The 12,592-nt window shown below is 43.6% G+C and overlaps 1 protein-coding gene across 2 annotated transcripts in view; it reads left to right on the top strand.

The window, feature by feature from the left end:
* Window positions 1-5,020, top strand: part of gsg1l (gsg1-like) — a 111,433-nt gene extending 106,413 nt beyond the window's left edge. For both annotated transcript variants that reach the window (XM_039774558.1, XM_039774559.1), the window contains exon 5: window positions 715-5,020. In XM_039774558.1, the coding sequence (XP_039630492.1) occupies window positions 715-1,006 (292 nt within the window). In that variant the 3' untranslated portion in view covers window positions 1,007-5,020. The remainder of the gene's footprint in view (window positions 1-714) is intronic.
* The last annotated feature ends 7,572 nt before the right edge of the window (window positions 5,021-12,592 follow it).

Raw genomic sequence — 12,592 nt, 5'->3', positions numbered from 1 at the left:
TACACATAAGAAGTACAAATGTAAGGTTTGAATACACAATCGGAGGTCTGAACATTTAAAGTCCACCTTACGAGGAGGACTTAGGAGTCAGAGTGGACTCGACATTATCAACTGCCAGGCAGTGTTCAGAAGCCATTAAGAAGGCTAACAGACTGCCAGGTTATACAGCGCCTTGATGTGTGGTTTACAAGTCCAAGGAGGTTCTGCTCAGGGTTTATAACACACTGGTGAGGCCTCATCTGGAGTACTGGGTGTAGGTTTGATCTACATTAAGGACATAACAGCACTAGGAAAGGTCCTGAGAAGAGCGACGAGGCTGATTCAGGGCTACATGGGATGAGTTATGAGGGAAGATGACAAGAGCTGAGCCTTCAGTTTAAGCAAAAGAAGATGAAGAGAAGACCTGATTGAGGTGTTTCAAATTATGAAGGGAATTAGTCCAGTGGATCGAGACTGTGACTTTAAAATGAGTTCATCAAGAACACAGTTGGAAAATGTTAAATGTAAATTTCACACAAACAGACACCTGGAATAAGTGACCAAGTAGTGTAGTAGACAGTAGGACTTCAGGGTCCTTCAAAACTCGACTTGATGTTATTTTGGAGGAGTTGTGTGGAGAGGACTGCCCAGCTTTCTTATACTGAATTGTCTGTTCTTGTCAAAAGCTAACGACGTTCTAATAAAATGTTTTCCCTTTTTCTTTATTTTTCTCAGCCTGGCATGGGGGTCTTTCACCTGCTGCATGGCAGCCTCGGTCACCACCCTGAATTCCTACACCAAGACTGTCATTGAATTCCGGCACAAGCGCAAGATGTTTGAGCAGGGACTCCGTGAAGAACAGACTTTCATTGACCAGGAGGCCATCAGCTACTACCGCGATCGCTCAGTCCAGTCCATCTCCAGCTCTGTAGAAGTGTTTCCCGGAGGGGGAACCAAAGCAATGGTCCCCGCTGCTTCCATGGACATGGGCGAAATCCGTGAGTCTCTGGGGGAGGAACAGTGCTGAGAGCACCGAAAGCTCAAGGATGGAATGGCACCATACCTGCCAGCTTGGACTTCCTTCACCCTCATTTAACTAATGGAACGGTCACTTCCAGGGCAGCTCACACACAAAGTGTGTCCAAAAAAACAATAGACATGGACTTCACAGACATGGCTGGATGTCTCTCATGCACTATTATTAGTTTTTAATTCTAATAACAATAGAGACCTTCTTAATTTTCAATCCATATGCTGAACTTTCTTTATTTTGTCCCAGAGAAGGGATCATTCAGCCTGGTGGACGGCCGGCATCTGGATGTCAGAGTAGCACAGAAGCCCAGACTGATGTATTTTTTCTTTCATTTCAGAGTTGCATTTTATTTTTTTATTTTTTTTTTTTCCTTTCTTCTTTTCACAACTTGCTTAGCGTGTCAGTTTTTCTTTATTCTATAAGAGGTGAATTTGTCCCTTTTAATAATGACGAGCCACCTGATATTGATGTCATTAGGGTGTGACTGAGGGGAGTGGGTGCCCAATTATTTCAGGTCCCCGTGCCAAATAAAAAGAAAGCAAATTGGGTTCTCGAAGGTGGAACCGGGCCCCGCCTTCCTTTGCACGTGCCAGCGTTTCAAATTGGGTATGTCAGCCTGCCTGGCAGCTATGGCACTCCATGAATGGACCCTCATCTCTTCAATGCTTTGCACACTGTTGGCTGTTGGGGGGGCATTCCCAGAATGTTTTTTTTGCAGCAGAGCTTTGCCCACCAAAAACAATTTAAAACCAAGATGGCTTCAGGGTATGCCCTCACTTCTTCCAGTCTGAGGTACACGGGACAAAGCAAGCCACTTTAAAGCACCAGAAAGTAAAGGATGCTGGGAGAGACGTTCTCTAGGAACCTTTAATAGATTTTATTTTTCTGAAGTGGAATAAGAAGAGCACTGGTTGTTGCCCTGCCTGCCTTCCTTTATTTATTTATTATCATTATTTTATTTAATTAATTTTTTTTCCAGGCTGACACACACGTGTTAAAAAGCCTGGCAGATGCACAAACTCCGAGACGGGCACACGCCGGGGCTGCCAGCTCTAGTAAGAGAAATGAAATCAAGCCTAAAATAAGCACATTACTTTCGAGCCAAAAGATGGCACTGCCTGGCGCTTCACATTAACTCATTTAAAAAAACAAAAAAAAGAAAGTGTTGTCTTCATTGCAATATTCATTCAATTTTTCAGCCCCTTCTTCCTCTTCTTCTTCTTCCTCATTTATTAAAATATTTCAAGTTGTCCTGTGCAGTGAGCTCTTATTGTTTAACTGGCACCGACTCTCCAGACAGACTTCACTTTATATAGTAGCTTACTGTACTGAACACCATCCCAACTCTGATATACTCGCTTTTAGGACAAGGTGAGCACCGAAAGGTCAAGGGACTCTTTATAATCCATTTTAGCCTCTGGGGGGAACTGCACAAACTGCAGTAAATACCATTCCAAGGGGCTATACATGTACATTGTTTTACACATAGAGATCACTGCCAATTGACTCTTAACTGCTAAGGGGCCACACTTACCTGAATTAATCATGAATTTAACCTGATGTCATGGGGCATGACAGATTTGCCCACCGAACTCACTGATCTCTCTCTGCAGCCTGAAGCCTCCACCCTGGAGCTCCAAGGAGGTGTAATTAACTTAGATGGCAGTATTTGGCATTATTGGAGTCAGGTAACCCTCCCACAATTCTGATCATAACCATGCTGTAACTAGCAGGAGCTCTGGAGATCTGCAGCTAAACTCTATTGGTGCCTGTTTGAGTCAACACCACCTACTTGGGCCACCCATTGGAGTCAACCCCACCTACTTGGACCTCCCATTGGAGTCAACCCCACCTACTTGGGCCACCCATTGGAGTCAACCCCACCTACTTGGACCTCCCATTGGAGTCAACTCCAATTAATTGGACTGTCCATTGGAGTCAACCCTACCTACTTGGGCCACCCATTGGAGTCAACCCCACCTACTTGGGATGACCATTTGAGTAAAGTCCAATTAACTGGACCGTCCATTGGAGTCAACTCTACCTACTTGGACCTCCCATTGGAGTCAATGTCACCTACCTGGGCCGCCCATTGGAGTCAACCCCACCTACTTGGAATGACCATTGGAGTCAACTCCACCTACTTGTAGCTCTAGGGTGGGGGCTTCAAGCTGCAGAGAGATATATACTTGGATCTCATCAAAGAACCATTTTAAATTACACGACTAAAATCACAATTGCATAACATCCAGCTCCATTCACTGCCTTTCCTTTTTTTATTTTTAATCTCTTTACCCCTCTTTTTAGCTCATAATTCCTATACCCGTTTTCCAACTGAGACACCACACAGTCTATGTCACATGTCCTGACCGAGAGCCTATCTTCCAATACAGTGAAGCTCACTGAGAGCCAATAGCATGTTGCCTGACAGACATGGCACAGTTCGAATGGTCCCTGCTCTTTAATTATTTTTATAATTCTATTTTGGTATGTAAAACATGAGATATCAGACAGACGAGCTCCTGTTCTGTTTGTGAGGTGTAAAACAGGCATGTTTATTATTTGCTACATTCTACGTGATTGTACTTCCAAGCGAACAATCGTTGGCTCATTTGGTTGCCAGCCCTCCTGCGTATACAGCCCACCTCCCCGACTAATGTGAAAATCCAACCTGTTTGATTTTATCAGAGCAAGTGGCAGGCTATGTGGTGTCAGTCATTAGGCATGTCACATTAGACGATCGGCCTTATGGGAACGCACTGCCAACTGCCTCCGACTGGCTATGATAATATAAATGAAGGCTTTGACTGAAAATCGCCTGAAAAGTCGTCTAATTTGACCAGCGCTTCACAGGCACAGCACAGATCAGGGGGTTTAATATTTTTAACAAGATAAACACTCGCAGGTTAAGTTACTTATACAGGGAATGAGTGTGGCTGATGGGTGAGGATCAACCAAAAACCTTGTGCTTTATAGACTAACTAGATTTTCATGATTTCAAAACGAGACACAACTCCTTAATCCAGCGAGTGTGTTAAGAGAGAATTGAAATCAATTCATATTTCTCTGAGGTGTTTCATGCGCCTTGTAAAAAACGTGCATGAAATCAAAGGGGGAATTGGGTCCCCATTTGCGTTTCGCCCAGCTAAAAAAAAAACGGGGCATTCTGGGACATTTCGTTACATTCTGAAATGCCACAAATAAAAACAAGACATGATGCATAAAAATGGGTACTGTCCCGAAAAAGATGAGACGTTTATAGTTCAACACCTGAATCACTAGGAGTGCCACTCTAGCTCCGGTAAACGATGTTCCAAAATGCCTAACAGGTGGTGTGAATTTGTGCGCTGTAAATACCGGAAATGAGGTTAGTGACACAGGCTCACACATGGAGTGAGTGGTGGAGACCGAATCTGCGACCGTGCCATCTTTATCCAGTACCTTCAACACAAGTACCAGTGTGCTTTACGGGTGTGTTTATCATTTTCACACGGAAGCTTTTCAACTCTAACTTGGCTCAGTATGAGTGAGTGCGAATCTGAGTGTGAACGGGACCTGCAATGGACTGGGTAGTGTTACGTAGTACACCTGTTCTGAAAGCGTACCAAAAAATTAATTTAGACTGCCCATTGGAGTCAACCCCACCTACTTGGGATGACCATTGGAATAAACTCCACTTAATTGGACTGCTCATTGGAGTCAACCCCACCTACTTGGGCCACCTATTGGAGTCAACCCCACCTACTTGGGATGACCATTGGAGTCAACTTCACTTAATTGGACTGCCCATTGGAGTAAACCCCACCTATTTGGGATGACCATTGGAGTAATCTCCACTTAATTGGACTGCCCATTTGAGTCAACCCCACCTACTTGGGCCACCCATTGGAGTAAACCCCACCCATTTGGGATGACCATTGCAGTCAACTCCGCTTAATTGGACTGTCCATTGGAGTCAACTCCACCTACTTGGACCTCCCATTGGAGTCAATGCCACTAAAAAAAAAACAGGGTGTGTTTATCATTTTCACACGGAAGCTTTTCAACTCTAACTTGGCTCAGTATGAGTGAGTACCAAAAAACAGACATTTGTAAAATGGTACGTTAACAGCATTTCAGGATTTTCAGTACCAGAAGCAAACATTAGTTTTCCTCTAAAACATCCCCTTCGACACTCACTTTTGTAGTAGCCATAAAAACGTAGATTTCACGAGATGAAACTCCACACTTTGACGCGATTGAAACTTCACAGGTGAGTTTATTGCTTTTCGTAATCCAATTGGAAAATGGTGTGTAGTGGGCACCAGGGAGGCAAGCAATTCTGCGGCGGACCAGGGCAGCGGGAGTAAGATGGAGGCTTTTTGGAGTCATCCGTTATTTACTTCTGGTATTGGGGCTGGTTTAGGTCTGAAAGTGGGTATCGATACCAAAGTCAAAATTTTAGTCCCCATCCAACACTAGTCTTGGGTGCCCAATATTGCTGGGATAGGCACCAGTCCCCCAACCCCATAATAATGAGTCAGATTTAGTGAACACTCTACTGAAAAATTATATTTTTTATGTGTTTCTAATCTGATGTAGTTTTGCAGTGGAGACTGAGGACATTTTCTATTTTTTTTCCGTCATTTTTTTTGCAGAACAGAAAGAAAACATTTTATGAAGAAACAGAAGTATATTGCAGCCAATGCTGTACATCGGCAAACAATGTGAGAAATGTCCATGGAAAATATAGAAACAAAAATCTCAACATCACTTACATAATGTATGCAATCCATTCATATGCTCAAAATGTCACAAACTTCATACTTATTTACTAAAATGTTGTCAGAAACTTCCGGAATAATCAGGGCATATCAATTAAAAGGACACTAAGGCTTCTCCTACTCATTTATTGGTCAAGAGTCCTGTCTTCAGTTGAAAAAGTCAACTTTAGTTTCATGTTTGTGATGTGTGTTGTCTGTTCCAGAAATAACTAACATTATTTTAGCAAAACAGCCTGCGTTTTGCACATTTGGAGCATTCTGAGCCGGCCCCTGGATAACAGACGTGTGGATACTGCAACACGAGTGACGTGAGAGTGATGTGATCGTTTGTCATTGTACAGCATTGGTCGCCAATGGCTTCTGTGATATCATTAACTTTTATCTCTCCATGCTGTACAAACACATTAGATTATTATTTTTTCTGTCACCACTACACGGGGTGAGTATCATATCAAGAAAATACCATTTTTCGATTCAATTTTCCTTTAAGTGGGCTTAAAACTGTTATGAAATGTTACCATTTTTGTGTTCTGGCCAGTTTAACATCTTCACCACCTGGTGACCACGCTTCACAAAGTGAACACCATCTTCCACGGCACTTTATGTACACGATGATTACACAGGAAATCCAGAGGGGTGGCATTTAACTGGCAGCCTTGGGCTTAAAAATCTAATACCTCTGGCACTCTGGGACCTGCAATTAACACCAGGCCAAGGCATTCTACATGTAAAGAATACACCAATGGTTTCTGCGCTTCCACAGTGTGAACAGTTGTACAAAATATGATCAATCAGTCAATAAAATAGTAATAATAACATCAATAACTTATTTTTGTGTACCCCAAAATCGCACAATGGTCAAGTTTAATGGACAGCCCCCGACCACCCCAATCTGGACTCTCTTAAGAAGACAAGAAAAAAAACCTTAGAAGAAATCTTGGCAAGGGCAACTCAAAAAGAGACCCCACGCCCTTACATGTAGGTGGGTGTGAAATGTGTGTGTCATTAAATGGGGGTAAATACAACACACAAAACAGAATACAAGTAGTCCTCTTCTCAGAGCCAGATGGCCAATAGATCTTTACCACTTCAGAAATACAACGGAATATCAGGAGTCGGGGCTCTGAAGCTAAGGATCTACATTGGTATCTGAAAGGCTGCCGGTTCAAATCTCAAGAACTGCAGAAGGGATCCTGCCCCGTTGGGCCCTTAACCTGAAAACTGCTGTACAACAGCTGACCCCTAAAGACAATTTCCCATTGGGGATTAATAAAGTATATGAAAATCAAATTGCAGGTGCAGAGGACCACAACATCAATGAAAGAAGACGTCAATGAAAAGGGCCGCTGTGTGCGCCTAAACAAGTAAAATAAGAGAGCCTTGTAAGTGAGTTAGTGCTTCATCCTTAGATAGATAGATAGATAGATAGATAGATAGATAGATAGATAGATAGATATGATAGATAGATAGATATGAAAGGCAATATTAGATTAGATAATTTAATTTTAAAATGACCTTTATTATGAACATTAACAATATACACAGTCATAAGATAAACAGCCCCAATATTCAAGATTAACAAAAGTAAATATAAGACAACTACCACTACTCCCCCTTTACACTCCTTCTACTCCGCACATTAATAAGAAAATCAAAACAATTGACAGTTCATTATGATACAAAGACCACCACTGCCCCCCCTTTACACTCCTCCTACTCCACATAAATAATATAAAAATAAATTAACAATTCATTATAATACAAAGACCACCACTACTCCCTCTTTACACTCCTCCTACTCCGACATTAATAAAAATTAACAATTCATTATAATACAAAGACCACCACTAATCCTCCTTTACACTCCTCCTACTCCGACATTAATTAAAGCATATTGTTGAAGCCCACCAATGCTTTTCATTCCCAGTTGATCACCAGTTCGCCCCCCTCCACAGCACACAGTACCTGTTGTGTCCCCCACATGTCGCTGAACATTTCTAAATTGTTTGTTAGTTTATGGTACATGAATTGAGTTTTAGTCGACTTTTAATTAAAACTTTGAACAGCAGCAGAGCGCCGGTCCCCATGAGGTTTTTCTCTTTATTCCTCCTTGTTTTTAGGATTGCCAACTTGGCCTGTCCTAAGAGGAAATTCCCAAGAACAGACTTATTCCTATTTTTTGATTATAGTTAATACCAAAGATAAAGTTAATTTTGAGAGACCAAAACCAAAACCACTAAGAATTAAATCCAAGAAAATAAACAAAGGCCTCAGCCGTTCACAGTGAATGAACATATGAAAGATGGTCTCCCTTGTGTCACAGAACGGGCACTGGTCAGTCTCTGAAGCGTTAATTATATTCAGAAATGAGTTTGTGGCCAAGGCCGAGTGCATTATCCTCCACTGCAGATCCCCAAGTCTTTTCTGTAACGGGAGTTTATAAAAGCTCTCCATGAAGGTGTTATGTTCTCTGAGACCTGCAGTTCTTTCCTCCACAAAGTATCTGGCAACCCTTTCAGTTGGTTATAAAATGTCACTTTGACACACAGTTTATAAAGTTCTTTTTTGTTAAACAGTTCAAAGTCTTTCTCGACCAGAGTCCCAAATCTGAGAAGGTGTCCAGGTCTGTCAGTGTGGTCAGTGACGGGTGGTCTTACAATGATGGTGGGTGATGTCATCTCTGCTTCTGGTGTCCCTCACCTGTGAAGTACTCGTCACACAGTGAACTCGCTCCTGACCTCCGCAGTGCTGTTTGTACTTGACTAAGAAAAATGTCAACCAAGCGTACTGATCTGATCCCCAGGACTGTCGCTAGGTGGGCAGGGGTGTGCCAGCACCTCATATTTGTATTAAATAAATGTCTTATTTTTAAAATTCTTTTGTTTAAAAGAATTGATACGAATGAGTCAGAAAATAATAACGAACAATCTAAAAGAGGATTCCAGACTAAAGGTTCTTCCAAGAACCAAAAATACTTTCCAGATTTAGCCTGGTCCTTCTGAACTTTCTGTGCCAAACCTGAAGTGCAGATTTATAAAATTCGCAGGTCAGACCCAACAACGTTGGCAGAATGTAATAAAAATAATGTTCAGCAAAATTTAAATTCCTTACCCCACGAAATAAGGTAAAGGCCAGCTGTCTCCATGGTAGGTGCTCAGGGCCGTATAAGAGCCGATGTAATGCCTGTAACCTAAAGGCCTCCATCTTGCTCACCAAGTCAATGAGTCCCTGACCGCCTCTTCTACAGGCAGATACAGGACACTGCGCTTTACCCAATGCAGGCCATCCCAAAAGAAATCTAAAAGTATTGCCTGGATGTTCTTGATGACCGATATTGGAGGGTCTATACACTGTAACTTATGCCAGAACATGGAGGCTATTAAGTTATTAATAATGAGGACCCTGCCTCGACAGGAGATCTCCTTTTGAAGATACTTCCATTTCTTCAGTCTGGCTTGAACTTTTTCCGCCCAGTCTGCCCAGTTTTCTTCAGCTACTCCTCCTTGTCCTAAAACACCCCCAGGTATCTGAAGACTCTTCTGTTCCACTTAAGGCCACCAGGTAGGCCCGGTGGGTCTCCATCCCTCCAGTTGCCAATTAAAAATGCGGTACTTTTGTCCCAGTTAATTTTTGCCGATGACAGTTTTTCAAATTCATCCAGGCAATGTTTCAGCTCCGTGATGTCTCCAGGATGACAGATGAACACGGTTAAATCATCAGCATACGCGACCACCTTGAGCTGTAAATTCGGGCACTGAGGGATGTTCAGACCTTGAAGGCGGATGCGAATTTGTTGTAGTAGCGGCTCGATGGAGAGCGAGAAGAGCATACCGGACAGAGAGCAACCCTGACGTATCCCTCTGGTGACCTTGAACGGGGCGGTTAGTGTTCCATTGAGTTTCACGACACTAAAAACGTTGTGATATAAAAGTCCAATGTGTTTAATGAATGAAGGTCCAAAGCCAAAGGCCTTCAGCACTGCTAAAAGGTAATTGTGGTCCACCCTGTCAAACGCCTTCTCCTGATCCAGTGATAAAAGACCAGCATCAAACCCAAAGAGCCTGGCAGCATCAATCACATCCCGAACCAGGAAGATGTTGTCCAGAATACACCTGCTGGGGACACAGTATGTCTGCTCGGGGTTCACGATACTCGCCATGACTCTTCCTAACCGGTTAGCCAGGGCCTTGGAGAAGATTTTGTAATCCGCACACAGCAGGCTTACTGGGCGCCAGTTCTTTAGCTCCGTGAGGTCTCCTTTCTTTGGGAGTAGTGTGATAACCGCCCTCGACAGGAAAGGGGCAGTTCACCCACTCGCAGACTTTCACAGAAAACCTCTGCCAGATCAGCGCCAAGGTGACACCAAAAAGCTTTAAAAAACTCAACAGGCAAACCGTCAATTCCTGGGGACTTCCCAATGTTCAGCCCATTCAACGCTGTGGTCAACTCATCTAGAGAGATCGTAGTTTCCATGAAGTCTTTCTCTCCATCTAGAACCTGAGGTAAGTCCTGGAGAAAAACTGACGACTCTAAATGTACCTCTTCAATGTCTGCAGAAAACAGTCGCTGGTAAAATTGGTGTGCCCAGGATCGAAGGGCTTCAGGCTCCAGCAGGTCTTGACCTTTGTCATTTTTTAAACAGTTGATGGTCTTACTTTGGCCAATTGTTTTTCCAGTTTAAAAAATTGCGTAGGAGCGTCCATCTGGGTGAGCGACTGCATTCTCGAGCGGACGAGTGCGCCGTTGACTCTCTTGTCTATAAGGTCCATCAATAATTGTTTCTTAGTTTTGAGGGACTCAAAAATGCTGCCGTCAAAGTTATTACATAAAACTGAATGAAGTTCCTCAATATCCTTCTCCAGTTCAGAAATGGCCGCATTCACATCCCTGGTGGTGTGCTCGGTGTATTGTTGGCACAATACGCGTATCTCAGTTTTGAGCAATCCCACCATTGCCTCAGTGAAGAGAAGGTCTTCTTTTTGTATCTCCATTGTGTCCAGAAGTATTTGAAACAGTTGATGAAGTGGGGGTCTTTCAGTAGATTATTATTAAAGTGCCAGTAGGATTTAACAGAAGGAGCAGAGAGAAAAGAGATTTGAAGGGAAACAAGACAGTGATCAGATAAACTAGTTGGAAGAATGGAGCAGTTAGCTATGAGGTTCCTGTGATTTTTCTGGATGTAAATTCTGTCAAGTCGAGCCATAGACAGCAGCCCAGCTGAGCTCTTCACCCACGTATACTGCCGGACCCCCGGATAAAAATCCCTCCAAATATCAAGGAGATTATTATTGGTGACCACAGACCTCAGTGATTGGACGGACCCGGTGCGGTTCTAGCCCATTCCTGTCCAGCTGCGCATTTTCTGTGCAGTTAAAGTCGCCCCCAACAAACACCAGCTCATCATTGTCACATGTCCCCAGGACATCATTTAAAACTGAGAAGCAGTGAGTTCTCTCAATCCCTACATTTGGGGCGTACACGTTAATGAACACCCACTTCTTCTCTCCCAGCTGCGCTTCTACCTTCAGCAGCCTCCCCTGGATTAACTCAGTACAAACAACACTGTCAGGTACAAAACTCTTAGAAAATAAGATCGCGACTCCTGCACTGAGATTTGAGCCATGACTAAGATGTGCCAGCCCTGGCCACTCTCTGTGCCAGTCAGACTGATTAGCCTCGTCAGTATGGGTCTCTTGAAGGAAAACCACGTTAATTCTTTTTGCGCTAAGTGCTCAAATAGCGCCGTTCTTTTACTAGATCTCTGCAGCCGTTTATATTGAAAGAGCACAGGAATAGACAGGCATTTTAAAAGAAAATAAGGTGGCGGTCAACAACACTACATTAACCAAAGAAACGGGTAATCGCATTAAAACTGCCATCATGATTGTGCTTCTAGTGAACGTTTCACTTTGCTTATGATATTCTTTAATCGGACTCTCTCTTTGGAGGTCATACCTAATTCAGCAGCCCGCCGCCGCTTGCTTCGCCGAGCTCAGAAACTGATGGAGATCAGGAAAGTGTTCGACTATACTGACCCCCGCTTCCCTTCTAAAAACTCTAAAAAGCGCAAAATGCTTTCTGTGCTGTAAGCCTCGTGTAAGCTCGAGTGAGATGACAGATCAACTCTTATCGACGGGTCAGATTCATTGCCGTCCTCCCCTCCTTCCTCTCTCGCTTTGATTTCAGTGCCGTCTGTCTGCTGCTGATCACTAGCGGCGGCCTCTGCACTTTCAGTCTTAGTGCTCTTCTTGGCGCCCCACCACTGGTTATTTGTTCTTTTCTTTTCTGGTTACCGGCTTAACATAACCGTGTTCATCGTTACTGTCTTCAACGAGCATTTCTCCATCGGCCCCGTCTCATGCGTTGTTTCTTCAGTCAATGCCTGCACAGCCAGCGCTCTTCTCCGCCCCTGAGAAGGCGCATCTCTTGGGCACGTCTCTAGAGCGGCAATACTCGGTGGGTGTTTTTGGAGAAGCGCTGCAGGGTCATCTTTATAATATTCGACCCTGGTATCACCTTAGCCACCATCTCCTCCTCTTCATGGCTGACTTCAGCCTTCTTGTTCCCATTACTTTTACTAATCTGCCCGGCATTAGCCGCCGGCCGTGATCATTTCAGCCCTCAGGTTTTTCCTAACGCAGGCTCTCCGCTGGACACTTCCAGCTCCCCTGCTTCATGTCCCGGCCAGCTGTGATACTTTGAACTACAGTAATTTCACTCTGATCTTCAGCCGCTTCATCTGAATCGTAACTCAGATCCTCCATTTCCGAATCACTGATCACCGACTCATTCTCTTCGTTGTCCGAAGTTCTATCAC

This window comes from Polypterus senegalus, chromosome 13 (genome assembly GCF_016835505.1).
Source record: "Polypterus senegalus isolate Bchr_013 chromosome 13, ASM1683550v1, whole genome shotgun sequence".
Taxonomy (NCBI): domain Eukaryota; kingdom Metazoa; phylum Chordata; class Cladistia; order Polypteriformes; family Polypteridae; genus Polypterus; species Polypterus senegalus.
This window is presented reverse-complemented; position numbering and strand designations above follow the sequence as displayed.